General features: G+C 42.3%; 2 protein-coding genes across 2 annotated transcripts in view; both read left to right on the top strand.

Annotated features, from left to right (window-relative positions):
- LOC114598428 (uncharacterized) overlaps positions 1–13142 on the top strand; it is a 25237-nt gene extending 12095 nt beyond the window's left edge. Inside the window, exons 6-14 of the mRNA XM_077928114.1 lie at positions 211–240; positions 601–636; positions 1796–1837; positions 2823–2873; positions 8654–8695; positions 9072–9110; positions 10413–10442; positions 11937–11969; positions 13089–13142. Of these exons, the coding sequence (XP_077784240.1) occupies positions 211–240; positions 601–636; positions 1796–1837; positions 2823–2873; positions 8654–8695; positions 9072–9110; positions 10413–10442; positions 11937–11969; positions 13089–13142 (357 nt within the window). The remainder of the gene's footprint in view (positions 1–210; positions 241–600; positions 637–1795; positions 1838–2822; positions 2874–8653; positions 8696–9071; positions 9111–10412; positions 10443–11936; positions 11970–13088) is intronic.
- The window catches only part of LOC144324878 (uncharacterized), a 27821-nt gene continuing 19910 nt past the window's right edge, over positions 11477–19387 (top strand). The window contains exons 1-9 of the mRNA XM_077928113.1: positions 11477–11525; positions 11937–11969; positions 13089–13127; positions 13360–13389; positions 13826–13861; positions 15047–15085; positions 17110–17367; positions 18970–19002; positions 19309–19347. Of these exons, the coding sequence (XP_077784239.1) occupies positions 13859–13861; positions 15047–15085; positions 17110–17367; positions 18970–19002; positions 19309–19347 (372 nt within the window). The 5' untranslated portion in view covers positions 11477–11525; positions 11937–11969; positions 13089–13127; positions 13360–13389; positions 13826–13858. The remainder of the gene's footprint in view (positions 11526–11936; positions 11970–13088; positions 13128–13359; positions 13390–13825; positions 13862–15046; positions 15086–17109; positions 17368–18969; positions 19003–19308; positions 19348–19387) is intronic.

Raw genomic sequence — 19387 nt, 5'->3', positions numbered from 1 at the left:
TGTGATTACAACATCTGTACATGTAGAAGGGACAGCTGTATCACTCCATGTTCCTCTGGTTCACATGCTATGTAGTCTCTGATCCTCATACAGTCATGTGACAGAACGTGTTCACGTGATTTATTTTTATGTCAATGATACGTACAGCTTTAAAAAAAGCTATAGCACAAGCCCTTTTCCTAAATCGTAATTATTTTTGTTTCTTTACAGTCCGTTATCATAAAAATAGACTGTGGACCAGTAAGTATCCTTGAACTCCTTATTTCCCATGATACCCCTTATTGACACAACTGCTTTTTTAATGCATTGTGTCCATTACTGTGCATTTAAAAGCAGCAAAATGGTTCTCAGCTGGCAGAATGACGGTATTTTTCTTCTCTGACACCTTTTCTTGTGCTGAAACCTTTGCCTACATCAGCCCTAATGCAATGGAGGAGAAGGGAAGGAACAGGAAGTGAGGGGGGCTCCAACTTCCTGTCTCCATCTTCCTGCTTCTGGTTTTCTTTGGAATGCCTGGGAAAGCGCTTTCTCCTCTCCCCTTCACTAAACCTGAAACTGTACTACATTTGCTAAATGTCAAATGCCTTTTATTGCTTGCAGGGAGGAGCTCATGTAGGCAGCAGCAAGTGTGCCCAGGTAAGTGCTCTTTTTTTTCAAAATATATGGCACAAATGACAATGTTAGCCCTTTGATAGCCTTCCTATTATTTGCTGAAAGCTATTTCCTTTACCTTTACACATACTCTCTGTCTCTCTCTATTGAATTTCCCCCAAGCATAGCTGTCATCTTTTCCCTTTTCTTGCGAGGAATCCTATTCGGAATAAGGGAATTTCCCTTTAAAAAAGGGAAACATTGACAGCTATGCCCCCAAGCCACCCCATATACTGGGATTACTGCTATAAATATTACCACTGCTAATTTTTGTTGTCAGTGTATGCAGACACTTATACCTGACAAAAATGCCACACAGCGGTATTGTGAACATAGGCTATTCTTGAGCAGACATGGCCTCTGTTCACAAGACTCAAACTTTAATCTAGGGCAGGTGAATCCAATATTTGAAACATGGGGCATTGCCTTATACCAAGTCAAGCTGTTGGCCCATCAAGCTGACTGGCAGAGAGCCCTTTTGGGTTTCAGACAGGAGATGTTCCCAGCTTTATCCAGACATATTGGGAATCAGGAGCTTCTGCACTCAGTGCAGGTGTTCTGCCACTGAGCGACATGCGGCCCTTCTTCATATTGCTCCTCCTTCCCCATCAAGCTGACAGGCAGAGGGCCTTCTCAGTAGTGGCACCTGACCTGTGGAACGCCCTCCCAGCCGATGTCAAGGCAATAAACAACTATTTTACTTTTAAAAGACAACTGAACTGTTTAGGGATGTTTTTAATGTCTGACAGTGTATTGTTTTTAATATTCGGTTGGAAGCCGCCCAGAGTGGCTGGAGAAACCCAGAATGGGTGGGGTATAAATAATAATAATAATAATAATAATAATAATAATAGTAATAATAATAATAATAATTTGAACTGTACACACATTTATCATGTGAGCAACTCAAGTTAAGTAATGCCTGCTTATGTGGAAGCAAATCCCATTGAGTTCAAGGGAGAGTTAGTGGAATTACTGCTCAAATGATGCAGAGCAGCAGAATGATGTGAAATAAAACACAGGATAAGCTGAATAAGCCATTGTGTCCTGTTCATGCCATGAAGGAGGGTTGTGGAAATTCTGTTACTTAACAGTTGTGCTTGATGGACAGAGCATCACATTTTCGTTCCTTTTTGCTTTACAGGGTTCAACGTTTTCCTCTCAGGGTGGTAGCACTCAAGGCCAGGTAAGCTCCGCTTTCCCCAATATGTTACCAATTTCATAGGCTCACTCGTCTTCGTGATAATCTTGGGTCTTGCGCAACCACACCCAACTGCTCAGAGCAGAAATTTACACTTACACAGACAAACAAGAGTACGACGATTCCTTCCGGTGACTCCTTGATTGTGTGAATTAGTGCACTTCTGTGAAAATATGCACCTACATAGTCCGACGCGAATTGCATAGAAGTAATACACTGCTGCCACCTTTGTTCTTCTCACGGTACCTTGTATTCCATGTGTTGCATTCCACGCCCTTATATTTTCCACATTTATGTACCAGTCTTAACAGCACACAAAGCTATTTCTGTCCCAAAGGTATTTGCTTCGTTAGACTCCGCAGTTTGGGCTTTTAAAGGATAAATGCGAGGGAGCCAGCTTCTGGGCTGCTACTGGACCTTTTCTGTGGCCAGTTAAGAATATTTTAGATTGGGGTCCCCAAGCTAGTACCCACCAAGGCATCAAAATGCCAACCCCCACCCACCACAATTTAATTCAGATTTACCCTTTTTGGAGAAAATCTGATACACTGAAAAATACCAACAACGTGTTTGCAAATTAAGTCCCCACCTGGAAGCATCCATTATCTCCAAGACACCAACAGGCAACAGCGTCCCCTTGTCACTTTGCCCTGGTTGTGAATTAGTCATTTAGAGCAAGAGGATGAAGACTGAACAGGGGAAAATGAAAGCTCTTCTTGTCCTTCACCTGTGTCAGAAGCAAGGAAGACACTTGAAGCGTTCGGTGGGTTTCATTCTCCCTTTTACACCGAGACAGTTTCCAGGGTCTTTGCAGATTACACGTGTCGCTCCCAAGGACAGCAGCTGTATCTCAAGCAAGCTTCCCCATCCCCTCCAAACTGGATGGATTGCGATGAAGGCGCTGCAGTTTCCTATGCCTGCATTGGATAAAGTCTTTGACAAAAATAACCTGTCCTTATTTCCTTTACAGGGAGTTATAGTGTACCAAGGAGGTGTAAAGAAAGGCGGAGGATGCCTTGCGGTAAGCAGACATTTTTCTGTTCTCATTTAAAACCTTGTCCCTGTGCTATTATTGTTGTTGAAAATCTAGGCAGCCTTTGTGGGCGTTCTGTATTCTGTATATATTCAACCTCCCACCCCCAGCTGCATCCACTTCAGTTCTCCTCAGCCATCAGAACCCATATTACTGTATGCCATTAAATTCCATTTACCAGCAGACCAAAACAAAGAATTGTGGGAATGTTCTGGGGTGCAGGAGAGGATATATTGACTAATTATATCCTTATCCAACTTGTGCTAACAAGTTCCCAAAATATCAGCAGAGTTTATAAACATTCCCCTTTAGGTGCGCAACGGTAACGCTTGCACAGGTTCGCTAGAACCTCTATAATAATTACCCTGGTAATTTCCCCTTTAGTTCCCTCTTAAAATACAAGACACGACACAGTCTTTATAAAAGTATAAAAGAGTTTACTCACGTTCTGTTCACAATGTGATCCCAGAAGGCACAGCTTAAAAAGGTTACATACATTTAGGATCTATCTTATAGCAAGATAGGCCTTATCTCCTCTCTTGGCTGGGAGCCAAGAGAGCATCCTTTGCATGCTTCCTCGTCAAAAGAAAATGGCAGAGAGAGAGATGATGGCTGCCTGCCCTGTGCTTTTGTCATTACCTGCACAGGTGAGGCCACACCCACCTCTGGTCACATGTGGAGGAAGTCCGTCCCCAGGAAGTTTACCTGCTTGCTGGACAGACATCCCTCCCCATGTTGTAACATGTACACTCTAGGAATGTTGTCATTGACTGCTCCTGTGTTTACATCCCACATACCCCTCCTCAGGCAATACAACATACACAAAACATGAACAACTTTATTCAACCACCCAGAGTCCCAGCTTGACACATAGATTCTGGAAACTCTCTCTTGGTAGGGGTTTCGTCAGGATGTCAGCAGTCATCTCTTGGGTGCTGCAGTAGGATAGCTCCACAAGTCCATCCTGGATCATCTGGCGTATGTAGTGGTATTTAACCCCAATGTGTTTTGTTCTGGCCAGGAACTTCTCACTCTGCGTCAGCTTCAGGCAACTTTGATTGTCCTCTAGCAAGCTGACAGGCCCTTTTCTCACCAACCCAAAGTCCTTTATGAGTTGATCAAGCCAGGCGATCTCTCTGCAGGCTTCTGTTGCTGCAACGTATTCTGATTCTGTGGAAGATAATGCTACACAGCTCTGTTTATAACTGCCCCATGAAACAGGTCCATCCCCAAACATGAAAACAGGACCACTTGTTGATTTATAATCAGCATTATCCCCAGCCCAATCAGCATCTGTATACCCAACCAACTTAGGGTCTTTGACAGCTGGTAACCTTAATTTACAATTCATGGTACCCTTCAAATATCGCACCACCCTCTTTACACCTGCCCAATCATGCTCAGTGGGAGAATTCACTTTTCTGCTAAGAATCCCCACAGCATTAGCTAAGTCAGGTCTACATGTGGTAACTAAATACAAAAGTTTACCAATCGCCGACCTGTAGTCATTGTTGTCTGGCAACTGCTTCAAATCCTGCTGATTCTTCAGGAAGTCAGTAGCCATCGGTGTAGCAACTGGATGTGCGTCTTGCATCTGCATGTGCTCAACTAGCTCGTGGATCTTCTGTCTTTGGCTGAGAAGAAATGAGCCGTCCTCTTCTCTTTCCACCTGGATCCCGAGGTAGTACTGGACATCTCCTAGCTCCTTGACCTCCACCTCCTTGCTAAGGTGTTTTACTATCTGTGTATAGTCTTTCTCACTTGCTGTGGCAATAATCAGATCATCAACAAATGCTAGGATATATGAGAATTGTCCATTATTTGACTTACTGTACAAGCACTTGTCAGCGTCGCCTTGCTTGTACCCAAGTTGCGTCAACATTTTATGCAACTTCTGGTTCCAGGCTCTGGCAGCCTGTTTAAGTCCATAAAGTCCTTTCTGCAGCTTGCACACTAGATGTGCCTCATGTGGTTTTACAAAACCTTTAGGCTGTTTCATATAAATTTCCTCTGAAATCTGCCCATGTAGAAAAGCGGTAGCAATGTCTATGTGTTTCACCCTCATTTTCTTGGAGGCTGCAATGCTTAAAAGCATTCTTACGCTGCTGTACCTCACAGTTGGTGCAAAAACTTCATCATAGTCTTCACCAAAACGCTGTGAAAATCCCTGTGCCACAAGTCTAGCTTTGTAGCACTGCACTTCTCCTTCTGACCCCTTCTTAACCTTGAAAACCCATTTACTGCCAATGGCCTTCTTACCGGGAGGCAGCTCAGTGAGTGTCCAGGTCTTGTTCTGATGCAGTGCATCCATTTCCTCCTGCGCGGCCTTCCTCCAGAGACTGGCTTCTGCAGCTGGCATCTCCTGTATCTCTTCCCAAGTGGAAGGTTCCTGTGGAAACGCCGACCCTGCAAGGTAGGACAACCGTACTGGTGGGACACCTCTGTTGGTTCTGGATGAGCGTCTGACCTCTGGTTCTGCGACCGCATCAGCTTCCTCATCCTCCTCCAACGCAGGCATGTCCCCATCTGAGTCCTCATCTTCGTCTCTGGTGCCGCCAGGGTTCTGGTCCTCTGCGTCTTCTGGTGCGTCGCCTGTAGGGGGCGCTGTAACACTCGAAGGCAGATAATTACTTTGTGGGGTCTCAAAAGGGAAATATACAAACTCTTGAGTCCTTTCTGACTCATCTGAAGAATCCACAACAGTGTTCTTAGTGTCTACTTTTCCATATTCATCAAAATAAACCGCATGGTATGCATTTGTCTTACCAGTTTGTAAGTCCATAATTCTGTATCCTTTGCCTCCAGAAGCATATCCCACAAGGATACCTGCTTTTGCCCTGGAGTCAAGCTTGTGTCTGTGTTCCTTGGGCACGTGGAAGTAACACGGACTTCCAAACACACGTATGTGCGACAAATTGGGAGCTTTCCCATGCCAAAGTTCAAATGGTGTGCGCTCTGCACCTTTAGCTGGCAGTCTATTCTGCAAATAGACTGACGTGTATACTCCTTCGGCCCACAGCTTGTGTGGCAAACGTGCATCCTTTAGCATGCACCTTGTCATGTCCATAATGGACCTAAACTTTCTCTCAGCTATGGCATTCTGCTGTGGTGTGTAAGGAATTGTGGTGACGTGTGCAATTCCTTCCTTGGCCAGGAGAGCCTGCATTTCATTTGAGCAGTACTCACCTCCATTGTCGCTCATTAACACAGCTGGAGCTCTCTGGAATTTATTCTTGACCATGGCAATGTATTCCTGGAGCTTGTCCACTGTCTCACTCTTCTCTTTGAGGAAATATACAACACAAAATCTTGAAAAGTCATCCAGAAATATTAAAATGTATCTATTCTTTCCCAGTGAGGGAACATTCATGGGTCCACATATGTCAGTGTGCACTATGTCAAGCACTTTGTTGCTTCTTTGTTCTGCACAACGTGGAAATGAAGGTTTTACAGCCTTCTCAGTAATACAGCTTACGCACTTTGCTGGAGCTTTGTTGCTCTGCTTTACCTGCAAACCTCTTACAAGATTTCTTTTCTGTAGATCCAGAATGGCGCTGGCGTCCCTGTGTCCTAGCCTTCTGTGCCATAAGTCCAGATCTGCTTCATCCTTCTGGCTGGAATGTGCCACTTTTGCAGACTGGTTCTCTGAAAGATCAAGCTCATATACACCATTTATTAGCTTTGCTTGAGCAAACACTTTGCCATTTCTAGTCACTTTACATTCTCCATTTCCAAATGTGACCTGGAAACCTTTCTTGTCCAAAGTGGACACGCTGATTAAATTGCAACTCAGCTCTGGAACATACAAAACTCTAGAGATTGTGTTCTCAATGCATTCATTGTTTATATTGCATTTCAGGCTCATGGAACCTGCACCTTTTGCTTTAACAATGTTGCCATCTGCAATCTCAATTTCAGATCCTTCTTCATCATTTATCTCATTAATCTCATTAAAATAGTCCCTTTTATATGAAAAATGCGAACTGGCACCTGAATCTAAAATCCATTTATTACGTTTATTTTCACGATTCTGGACAGCTAAGTTCCTTTCTTGCAGTAACCATGTGCATTCACATTTCCCCTTCTTTTCCCCTTTTGGCTGAAAGGGGTGGGGTTTCTTGGCTTTAGGAGCTCTGCAGTTTTTTGCAATGTGTCCTTCTTTGTTACAATTGAAGCAAATCACTTTCTTAGGCATCTCTTTGGACTTTGTACATTGCCTAGATGCATAACTGCTGTCCTTGCTTCTAGCATTCCTCACTGGAGATTCAGCTCTATCTCTGCATTCTTCTTTTAAATAACCAATCAAGTCTTTAAAAGTCAGACCTTGTCTATGAGCCATCAAACTTACAAATGCGCCAAAGCGTGGTCCAAGTGATGATAACAAAAATGCTATCTTTGTATCCTCATCAAAAGCTTTGGGAGTCAGATCAATTCTTTGAATAATCTCAGTAAACTTGTTGATGTGCTCTGTGAATTCCTCTTTTGAATTCATTCTCAATCTGGTTAATTTACACACCAAGTTTCTGAAGCTGTTTATGCTAGATTCTCCATACACACGTTCAATATCTCTTAAGATTTGAGACGCATCATCTGTACTATTTATTAATGATAGCTGCTCATCACGAAGTCCACTCAAAATTATGTGTCTAGCTTCGCTGTTCATGCGTTTCCAAGCACTTATCTTGGCTAAATCTTCCTCAGACGATCCCGTAGGCTGAGGCTTTAAAGCTTCCAAAATGTGCTTATAATCTAAACATGCTATCAAGCGCTGCTTCCAGTGTATGAAATTGTATTCATTCAGCACAGGCATTCCTAGCTTTGCATCACTATCAAAAGCTGCTCTAGCCATCTTAAAATCCAAAATTTGAAAATTCTTCAAAATTTCAAAATTTCTCAAAATTTTAAAATCAAAATCTCAAAAATCTCAAAATACAAAACAATTCTTCACTGCCTTGGGTCACTGTGAACTCTGAGGGAAGGGGGTGGGTTGCTTAATCCCCACTGCACAATGGAACAAAGGACCATGTGCTTACCAGGAAGTTAACTCAGAAAAATACTACTCAACTCAAAATCACAATCCAACGCAATCCTTCAAAAATACGCAGAAATATGCAATACTGGGGCCACTAACCCTTTGTGGGAATGTTCTGGGGTGCAGGAGAGGATATATTGACTAATTATATCCTTATCCAACTTGTGCTAACAAGTTCCCAAAATATCAGCAGAGTTTATAAACATTCCCCTTTAGGTGCGCAACGGTAACGCTTGCACAGGTTCGCTAGAACCTCTATAATAATTACCCTGGTAATTTCCCCTTTAGTTCCCTCTTAAAATACAAGACACGACACAGTCTTTATAAAAGTATAAAAGAGTTTACTCACGTTCTGTTCACAATGTGATCCCAGAAGGCACAGCTTAAAAAGGTTACATACATTTAGGATCTATCTTATAGCAAGATAGGCCTTATCTCCTCTCTTGGCTGGGAGCCAAGAGAGCATCCTTTGCATGCTTCCTCGTCAAAAGAAAATGGCAGAGAGAGAGATGATGGCTGCCTGCCCTGTGCTTTTGTCATTACCTGCACAGGTGAGGCCACACCCACCTCTGGTCACATGTGGAGGAAGTCCGTCCCCAGGAAGTTTACCTGCTTGCTGGACAGACATCCCTCCCCATGTTGTAACATGTACACTCTAGGAATGTTGTCATTGACTGCTCCTGTGTTTACATCCCACAAGAATCATATCAGTTCTCTGTTTTTTTTCCCCATACAGGGTGCCACTGCTAATATCTACAACAAGTTTGGCTGCTACGATGTAAGCATTCTCCTTCTTTTCCTCATAGAAGTTGATTGTTACAGTTAGATATGTGATGGATGGTTTGTGTCGTAAGCCACAAGTGACTAGTCGTGCAAGTGAAAACCTCCACATTGTGTCTTCAGCATTAGCTCATTTGGGTGTCTGAAATCTGAATTAGATTCTCCCAACCACCAACAAGGGTTTCCCCAAGATCTACATATTTAAATTAAAGGTTAATCGGCAACAGAATGTCCCTTAATCAACACCGTTTTCCTGAATTCTTGCCATCTCTCTTTAAACTTACCATTGCAAATGGGTTTAATTTCATAACATAGCAATTTGTTGAAATGTGTGGCTTTTATAAAGAAGTAACTGAGGTTTCTTTTTTATGCAGCCTGGTGTAAGCTATGGTAGTGGCACTTCCTACGGACAGGTGAGCAATCAACTAGTCTTCTTCTTCTTCTTCTTCTTCTTCTTCTTCTTCAATCACTCGTAGCCAAGTAAGATTGTCTTCCATAAACAAGGTTTTAACAGTGGGTCTGTAAGCGATTGTGGAGGCCAGTTCTGGATCCACACACCTTTCCACAGTGTGGACATTAGTTTCTGGGTGGGAGTTGATCATGGTGAAGGTTTTCCAAGCATGCCTTCCTCTTTGCACTTTTCTCTGAGATTGAGTGTCTTCAAAGCCCATGACACCTTTGGTAAAGGCTGTTCTCCAATTGGAGTGCTCGCAGGCCCGAGCAATCAACTTGTACTGCTGCGTCAAAGGTGTCCAAAAATGTGGAACAGGCCGCTGAAATGACTGGCAGAATCCGAGACTTGGGAGAAGAGGTGATGGAGGAGGACTGGAAAAAATTTAAGGACTACTTACAAAAATACTATAAGCTGTATGAATGTTAAAAACTGCACGATTTGGAAGTTTTAGCTTCAGCGATTAGATCTTTGAAATAGAAAATTAAGTTAAAAGTAAGGAAAGGATGAGATTTAAAGTATTACTAAAGGTGATTAAAGGTACAAGTAACTGACAAAGAGTATTTTAAATTTAAAACATTTGAAAGGTATAAATTAAGATGTGAAAAAAGGTAATAATTTGCTGACATTTTTATGGTAAAGAATGCATGGTATGGGAGATGTGAGGAAGTCCGATTGGGTATGTAAAAATACTTCTGAAGGTGGAATTTTCTTTTTTCTGTATTTGTTTATCTTATGCTTGTTATGTGAACTATATATTCTTGTTTGTGTATTTGAAAATGTAATAAAAAATATTTTAAAAAAAACAAAAACAAAAATGTGGAACAGGCCTCATAGAAAGGAAGTACTAGGGCAAGGATGAGGGACCTCAAAGCTGGGGACCAAATGTGCCCCCCAGGAACACTGTCTCCATAGGCCACACCTCTCCCCAACTCTACTTGACATCCTGCTTGAGTGTTTTTTTGCCTGCTTGGAATGTGTCCTTGAACTCCTATAATGCTTCTTGTTTGCTTGGATGGATGGACGATAGAGGGTGTGTGTGTGTAGAAACTAGCCTGCTATAGAAAGCTAAAATCCCCATTTACCTCTGGCTCTGCCCACCACTGCCATACGGCCCCTGAAATAATGCCCAGAAGGGGCTGTGGCCCTTCAGTGGAAAACTGTTCCCTATTCCTGTCCTAGTACTCCCTGATGCTTCCAGCCCAGGCAGCTGAGCACAAGGGAACAAAAAGTATTCAATGTTTGCTTTCTGTTTTCCTTACAGTCCGTTTCAACTGTTTCAAACCAAGGAAAGGTATGTATCTCTTTCTGAAGTAATTTCCTAGTGATTTAAGCAACAGCTGGGATGAAGATTTAACTTGTCATTTGATTATTATTACTTTTTGGCAGGTCATAGTGTATGCTCCCAGCCAGCCCTACCCACCCGAAGTAAGCTCTTTTAAAATATCATTTTGTGCTTTGAGGTTTTCATTAATGTGGGGAAAGTTATTTGGGAATGGCTAATTGTTTGTATTTCTGTTGTTTTCACAGCGCAACACATACTCATCGGTAAGAATATTTTCATTTTTCTTGCTCTTAAGCTAATTCAACGCAAGAATTCTTCCGTTCCTGGAATTATTTCTGGAAGTGATATTTAAGCATGGGTACCTGTGGAACTAAAACATATTTGTACTAGAATTGCTAATTATTCCTTTTTTGCAAAATCTATTTTTTAAAAAATACGTTTTTGAGCAATTTATAAGAAAATTTGCCAAAACCTACACTTCCGACAAAATCTACACTTCTTGCCTTATGTCCGGATTTCCCCGGACATTTCAGCAATTTCCACCTGGACACAGCTTCTGACAGCTGAATCCCAGCTGTGTCCGGGAAATTTGGGACGTATGCCAGCCCTATGTTGTACTCCTGCTTTGCTTTTCATGAAATGCCCCCTGCAAAAAAAACCCTATTTTGTTAATTTGTTTAGCTGATTCTTCAGCAAGATTAAATTCAGTGGGGCTTACTTCTGATGAATCACGCATAAGATTGCACTCTTCATTCCTGAACAACTTTGGGGTCTGCTTTCAAATAAAGCATTATTTACTTTTTTTTGCTGGACACTCTCATTTCATCGTTATGCCTAAAAGTCTTTATAAACAATTCATTTTGATTTCCGTGAAACAGCTTTGGGTTTATTCCCATTTCGAGCACGCCCTAATTATCAGCTGGTTTGTTTTGACAAAAGAAACATTCTTCCAGCCTCTCTTCCTAATCATTTATCACAGCACAAAGTCATGACTATGAGAATAATGATGTGATGTGTGCATATGCAGTACAAATAAAATGGTTTCTGATTCCTTTTTAGCAACTGGCCAACTCTAAATACAAACACATTCAGGTAAGCACTTCTACTCTGCTTGGGGCAGGAACCCTCACTCTAAGGGAATTGCCATTTGCTCAACTGAGCACTAAAGAGTGGTTTTCCCCACAGGGATGGGGAGCTGTGGGGCGAGAGGAACTGTAGATGAGCGCTATGGTGCAAAAATATATATGAATGAAGCGAGGGGAGAGGATTAGGTTTATTGTTTTGAACTGCTAGCTTGAGAGCTTGTGCTTAGAACACTCCACTTCAGTGTAATGATGGCACAGGGTTCAGGATGTAGAAGCAGGATATTATCCAGCAAATATTAATAACAATGCGGCACAAGGGATATCACTTTATGAATGGAGTACACACAAAGTTAGCAAGTATTTCAAGAAGGCAGGTACTCCTCTATGCTGAACTAATTAGTTTCCGGTTCCTTTGCAGAGCACTATATATGGGGACAAAATCAAGGCCCAGGTACGTTTTAATTTTTCTTTGCTATCTATAGGCTTCTCTTTAACAATTAACAGCTTGATTCTGGTCCTTGTTTGCACTGGCAGATTATCCTGTGTTACTGAGGATGCTTTCACAGAGCTACAGTCTAAATTGCTAACAACTCAGGAGCCATGAAAGCAGCATGTGCCATTGCGATGGCTGTGTAATTTTTTTTCCAGATTGTGAAGAATTAGTAAATTCAGCATTGAAAGAATATTCAGCAAACTCCATGCCTCATGGATGAGAGCTGTAAACTTCCTCTCTTGACTGCTGAAGAAATAATGCGTAGCAAAATAAATAAATGAAAGTTGTGATCTGGTGGAGGAATGTGGTCAAATGAGAAATGAAGAAAGACCAAAATAGAGATATTTGCCCATCCAAAGTTAACAATCATCATCTCTCAGCCTCACTTTCCCATCTGTAAAATCAAAATACAACAACATAGCCTAAAGCTTGTGAAGAAAGAGGACCCCAAAGAGACAAGGAATGTCAGACTTTTATTTCTTAAATGACACCCACCTCCAGCAGCACAGTGGTTTGTTTAGTCATGCTGTTTAGTCATGGGCTTGCTGGATTCTGACCTGTAAAAGTCAATTTATAAAGATATGGTGCAAACCATGTGTGGGAACAGATCTGATCTCTCTCACACACATCAGAATTTAGCTTCAGTGAAAGCAAGTGAGTTTTCGAGCACGCGAATTGCTATAGAATACTTCTGGTTTTAAGCAGAGTTCGGATGCATTATATCCTCTTTCTAAGAAACTTATCTCTTTACATCTCTTTAATTATATAATTGCACTTGCCCCGATGCTTTTATAACAGTACAGATCATTGTTGTGGCAACTTGCTTTGGTTTATGAGAGGGAGATCGCCGATTGTTCATGCAACAAATGTTCATTTTTCCCATCTAGCTTGTCACCTGGGCAGGTGTGACATGCGACTAGTTTGCTACGGTTATATGCTCTCTGTTGTTAAATTATATTTTAATAAAAATTGTCTTCTAAGGAAATCTTTGTAGCTATAGGACATTCTGCTGCCTGCACTTTGATTGCAAAATTGTTGCTGTTCTTGTTTTTATTATTATCAACTTCTCCCCCACAGGGCTCAAAACCCCAAGATGACATCCGAATAACCATCCAGGTAACTATAGTGTAGCTGCACTAAACCCCCTAAGTGACAAAAATGATAACAGTTGTGTTTCTCGGTAATGTTCACTTCGCATCACAAAGCCAATTAGCGTTTATATTCGAGATCAGAAATTTGCTTAACAAACAGTCTTGACTGTAATGTGTGCAGGATTTTATTCTAACATGGTGTTATACTGCATTTGAAAGATTTGTTTTACAATGGCTTCTATTTTCCCCCCAATTAGAGTGGACAACCTGGGCGAGTTTGTGATAAGGTAAGTGCTGTTTCACCTCTGAGTTGGATACTAACTAACGTTGGCCTTTCATCCAAGAAATAAGTTTGGAAGGAAGACTACCTGAATGACCAATAATGGACCAAACTTCCAATAACTGCTTTAAGGAACAAGCATTTATAAAACAAAACAAAACAAAACAAAACAAAACACCAGTGTATATGTGTCTGAAGTTGTATATCAGTACTGAGGAAATTCCACAAAAATGTAAATTACTACAGATAGTAATCTGTACTATGCATAAACTCCCTGGCTCCTAACTATTTCACTATTTATATTTCCAAAGAAATGATTTGTTTGGTCTTAAAGTAACCCTATGCCCATCAGATAACTTTTAACGGATGCCGAATTTTTCTGCATGTTAGCATATTAGCTGTGTTAATTCAGGAAGTAATTTCTTTCTTTTTCTACTTCACAGACCTCATCCTCCTACAACAGCCAAGCCTGTAAAATGGTAAACACATTCATATGGCTGCAGCTTGATTTCTGCTCCTTTGAGAGATCTGTCTGTTAAAACACACAGAGCTCTGTGATCTTACCCTTTGTTGGAATGTTGCTCTTGTCTACTTGGATATTTGATAAGATTTTTCTTTTTTTGGGGGGGGGGGAGTCATTAAGAGGTTCTAAGCATACTAGCAAAGAGATTTAGCATATGTCGAGAAAAACTACAGGTAGCAAAACATTTTGCCAAAGCATTTAAAGCCTTGAGACCAGTTCCAAGGCAACAAATACAGCAATGAAAGGAGAACACGATCAGAATGTGAGATCGCAGTATATGACTGTGTTGTGAATTAGCCTGTACCATTATATGTGAAATTACAACTCTTCCGACAATGAATGAAATTGCTTTTCAAATGCTTTTATATTTGTTAATAGCCACCCAAACTGGCTGGGGCAACCCAGTCAGATGAGTGGGGTACAAATAAATTATTATTATTTTAATAATAATAATGTGCAGGTAGGAATCTTCTGCTTGTCTAGAGCTTCTAGTACAGGTCATGGGGACCTTGGGTCCTCCAGCTGTTGCTGAACTACAAATCCCATCATTCTGGGCCATTCTGCAACTGATGGGAGTTGTAGTCCAACAACATCTGGAGGGCCAACGGTTCCCAAACCTGCTGTAGCACTTCCAATAAGGGTTCGACAGATTAGTTTATTTCCAGCCCATGTCACTTTCCACCCAATTTCTGCATAACTCTGTGATATATTTTTCTTAACGGCAAGAAGACATTCCGCAAAAATTTTAAAGAAGAAGATAGCATGGAAATCCACATTTTTTGTATGCATTTTAATTTTTTTTTAAAAAAAAACCAAATTAGAAGGAAAGGGTGCGGGAAGCAAAGTCAGGCACCAGTTCTTAAAGTTAAGAGTTGCCATGAAGGCCAGGTGGGATGGAAACAGGAGGAGGAGCAATATTAAGATGGTTTCGTAGCAGAGCTGGTGGAATGGTCCTGCTTCCCTTCTGCTCTGTGGACTAATGGAATGGTTGCTTCTAGTAGATAACAGCTGAGAAAGAGCCAAAGGCAGCCAGTGGAAAACCCTACTTCCTTTCTTCTCTCTGCTGCAGCTGTTGAAGTATTGCCTGCCATTTTTTCTACACAGCGAGGTGACCAAAATATCTGTTTTTGTTTTTTTACAGAGTATACAGTCACAGGGAGGCAGTTCCTACGGCTCTAAGGTAAATAGCCATGTATAATTCCTACTGGTTTCACTAGGAGTTCTTAGAAGATTGTTATTTTAGTGGTGTGGAAGAACTCTTGCTGGATAGTTCCTAAAGCCATGCTGCTCTGTTAATGTCAGAAACCCAGACGCACCAAATATACCATATTTTTTTGCCCCATAGGGCGCACTGGCCCATAGGACGCATCTAGTTTTTTTGGGCGGAAATAAAGAACCCCCCCCCAGGCGCGGGGCTGGGGCGGGGGAAGCCCGAGCTTCCCCCGACCCCAGCCCCGAGAACAGGTTGCTATCCGCAGTGGCGTAGCGTGGGGAGTGCAGGGGGGGCCGGCCGCACCGGGCGCAACATCTGGGGTTAGGGCAAATCCACAGGTTAGGGGGCGCAAATCCACGGGTTAGGGGGCGCAAATTACTTGCCTTGCCCCGGGTGCTGACAACCCACGCTACGCCACTGGCTATCCGCAAGCCTAGGGAGCCTGGTGGGAAGTCGCGCCGGTCTCCCCAGGCTTGCGGATATCTGCCCGAAGCCCGGGGCGCCCGGGATGCAGGCAGCTCTCCGCAAGCCGTGGGAGAGCTGCGCGACTTCGCACCGGGCTCCCACGGCTTGCGGAGAGCTTCCTGAAGCCTGGAGAGCGAGAGGGGTCGGTGCGCACCGACCCCTCTCGCTCTCCAGGCTTCAGTGAAAGCCTGCATTCGCCCCATAGGACGCACACACATTTCCCCTTCATTTTTGGAGGGGAAAAGGTGCATCCTATAGGGCGAAAAATACAGTAGTAGTAGTAGTAGTAGTAGTAGTAATAATAATAATAATAATAATAATAATAATAATAATAATAATAATAATTTATTTGTACCCCGCCCATCTGGCTGGGTTTCCCCAGCCACTCTGGGCGGCTTCCAGCAGAATATTAAAATACAATGATTCATCAAATATTAAAAGGTTCCCTAAACAAGGAAGTCTTCCACCCATGCATGCATGAACAGTTCTTGGGATACATCCACAGAACCTTCTTTAAAAAACAACAACATGCTTTGTGCCAGCCAAGTTGTTGACAGCATGGTGTGTGTGTGCGCTCCCTGTAAGCAGTTCATAAGTGCGATCGGTTTTTATTTTGATGATTTAAGCCAGTCATATATTGCTCAGTTACCCAAGTTTTTAAAGAGGGATTTGCTCCTGCAGTTGCATCAGCGAGAGGAACCCTTTTTGCAGCACATCTAACTAGAGAAATGGTTTAAATATTATGTGTTCGTATAGTTTTAACCCACCCTGGGACCTTATGGTGAAGGGTGGATAAGAAATCAATAATAATTAGAATAACAACACATTTTAAAATGCAGAAATTGGTTGTCTTGAGTCTTGTCCCTGCTTGGATCAGAGCAAAAATAGCCAACATTAAGTGCACGTTCATAATGTTTTCTGAACACAATAATTTCATGACACACTATGGTTTTCCAAAACATTTTCTGTAGTTTTAAAATATGAAGCAAATATTATTTGCTTAATTACTCCTGTAGCCTTAAAATATGGAGGAAATACTCTCTTCAGCAGTTGGAAATTACCCCCCTTGCCTTATAATTTCCATGGCCATACCTTTTGCAAATCTTTATTTATTCATTCATTCAGATTTATAATTTGCCCTTCCTCCCCAAAGGGTGTGAAGAACAGCCCAGAATAATAATAACATTACTTAAAAACCAATTCAAAGCAGCTCTGTAACACACTACAGGCAGTATTTAAAACCAGCAGCGTAAAAATATTCATAAAAATTTGGCCGGAGCCTAGATAAATAAGGGAATTTTTACATGGGTTTTATTGAATGCAGGTAAAAAGGGGACCTGCCTGATTTCCTTTGGGAGACTGTTCCATAGGTGGGGCGTCGCCATTGAAAATGGCCCATCTTCATGCTATTCCTATTGATTTACCACAGAAAGGGTCCCTCCCTAAGATAACAGATTTCAGGTTGAAAAGTGCAGGTGATGGCGTTCTTTAATGCTGACAAGGTTCTTTGTGTGTATGGGCTTTAGCTGAGCGGATCCTCTACTTCGGTTGGTGGCAGTGGAGTCTCTGTGACATTCGGCGGCAGTGGATCCCCTGGCTCAGTTGGTGGCGGCAGATACCCTAATTCAGCTGGCGGCGGTGGATCCTCGACTTCAGTTGGCAACAGCGGGGTCTCTATTACTTTTGGAGGCAGTGGATCTCCTGGTTCTGTTGGCAGTGGATCCTCTAGTTCGGTCGTGAGCAGTGGATCCTCTTCTAAAGCTGGAGGTAGCATCTGCAGGCAGGTAAGAATTGCCACAAATACGTGGCAGAGGAACTTGCCAAAATTGTGTCGTATCTTGTTGTGTTAAAGAACGGTTTGTTTCATTGTCCCTAGTGTAAGCAGATGAAGAAAATTGAATAATACGAGGACTGGTTTAAATTGACGTTGTTCCTGACAAACACCTTTTTGTATCCATTCTGATTTATTGCATTGTGGGTGATGTTTCAAAATTAAAAATTCAGATTTCTATGATAATTTTTGCACTGTACGTTGATAGAGTTACCATCAGTTGCCAGCAGCTTAGCTTTCAGCTGGTTCATTTTGTAAACCACTTTCAGTTAACAGGCAACTCTAAACTTATGTTGGTGTTACATTCTGGATATTGGGCCTAAATCATGTTTAGTCAACACACATTGGGTTCAGTGGCGGGTGCGATTGCCAAAGTCTTTTTTTCCTGGACACCTATCCCATTCCCATCTCCTTAAAAAAACACACCATTTTATTCTTTTGGCAAGCACGTAAAGCTGAACGTGCACAAGTTAAATGTGCCTAAGTTGCAAGGTATTTGTATTTGAAAATAAAGCCCAAAACCAAGTGGAATATACCTTCTATGAAATAAGCCCACTCACCTTTTCCAGTGGGCAGTGTTGCAGCCAGGGATCTGGGACACTGCAGTGATCAGGTGTGAGGGCGGAGAGTTGACCCCCCCATATTGTTCCGGCCGTGTTGCCAGCGTTGGATGGGGCCATGCCTAGTACAGGAGATTTAACCATGGCATGGTCACAGGAGATTTAACCATGGCATGGTCGGGGGCCCTCCTCTCTCGCCCTTTCGCCGGATCTTCCAATCCCATCCACCCTCTTTTCATGCTTTGCTCTGATATGACTTTGCTATGGACAAATGTTGGCCGCCATATTGTTAGTGCTGGGTACTTGGCAAATTGGTACCAGCCACTTGGTTTTCGCCTAGCTTGCAGCAACCTCAACTTTGTGAGGTTAGGCATTGGGTAAGCCTTTGCTTGGATGGAGGGGAGGTTGTAGACTCCGCCTGCCCCTCCTCATTCAGGGTATCCTGTTAAAGGGATCTGGGGGTGTGGATTCTGTCCAATGCCCAGATGTGGGCTAGGGCCATGCCACAACCTCAGGAGGTGCCCCTATTTGATGTAAGTCATAGGGCTCCCCCTGTTGGTGCTTTACCCTTAGATGGACTCCCTGCAGATGGGCAGGAGTCAAAATATAGTCTGGCTTTTCCCAATGTGTAAGCCAAACCGCTCACATCTGTAACCAATAAAGTTGTGGCCTATTTGAACCCATAAACCAAAATACTTGGGTCTCTTTGTTTTTTATCCACTAGGGAACGGAGCCTTGGCACGCAAATAAATACTGGTTGAAGAACCATAGCCAATGTAAAAGGCATAGCTGATTTATCTGTGCAGACCATATTTGTCTGTCTATTAAGTCTCTGTCAGCTTGATAATTAATGCCCAGTTAGTAGTTTAATTAATTGACACAATCTCTTCTCGACCAATGGAGTCAAAGATCGAAATAAATGTCCGCCAGAAGTAAAAAGTATGTTTTGTTTTTGAGGAGGAGGATTAATATTAATGTTCATAATTTTCTCTTAGGGCTATACAACTGATGGCAATCCTTGCAAACCGGTAAGATTCCTCTGCTCTGAATTCTTTGAAGACTCGTGTCCAGCATGGATCTTAATATCGTGAAATCTTTTCCCTGACTCAGCAGCTGTAATTTTGTATTGGGATTTAGTCTCCTGGTCTTGCTTCTCACCTAATAATTTGGTCCCCATATTTAAAAAGGGTGGTACAGAGAGAAATACCACATTAATGTACTTGGGACCCCCACAGTGGGGGAAGCCAGCACCCCACCCTACCGTACCGAAAGTAGCGTAGACGCAGGTCCACACTTAACAAAATTAATGTCTTTATTAATTATTTCTCCCACAGGGTGGATCATCATCTCAGCAAAGTTCTGGAAGTATCCAGGTAAAGGATTCCTACTGAAAATAATCCTTCATGTGGCGTT

The sequence above is a fragment of the Podarcis muralis genome, chromosome 5 (assembly GCF_964188315.1).
Source record: "Podarcis muralis chromosome 5, rPodMur119.hap1.1, whole genome shotgun sequence".
NCBI lineage: Eukaryota > Metazoa > Chordata > Lepidosauria > Squamata > Lacertidae > Podarcis > Podarcis muralis.
The sequence above is the reverse complement of the archived record's forward strand: the minus strand, read 5'-3'. Positions and strand labels throughout refer to the sequence as shown.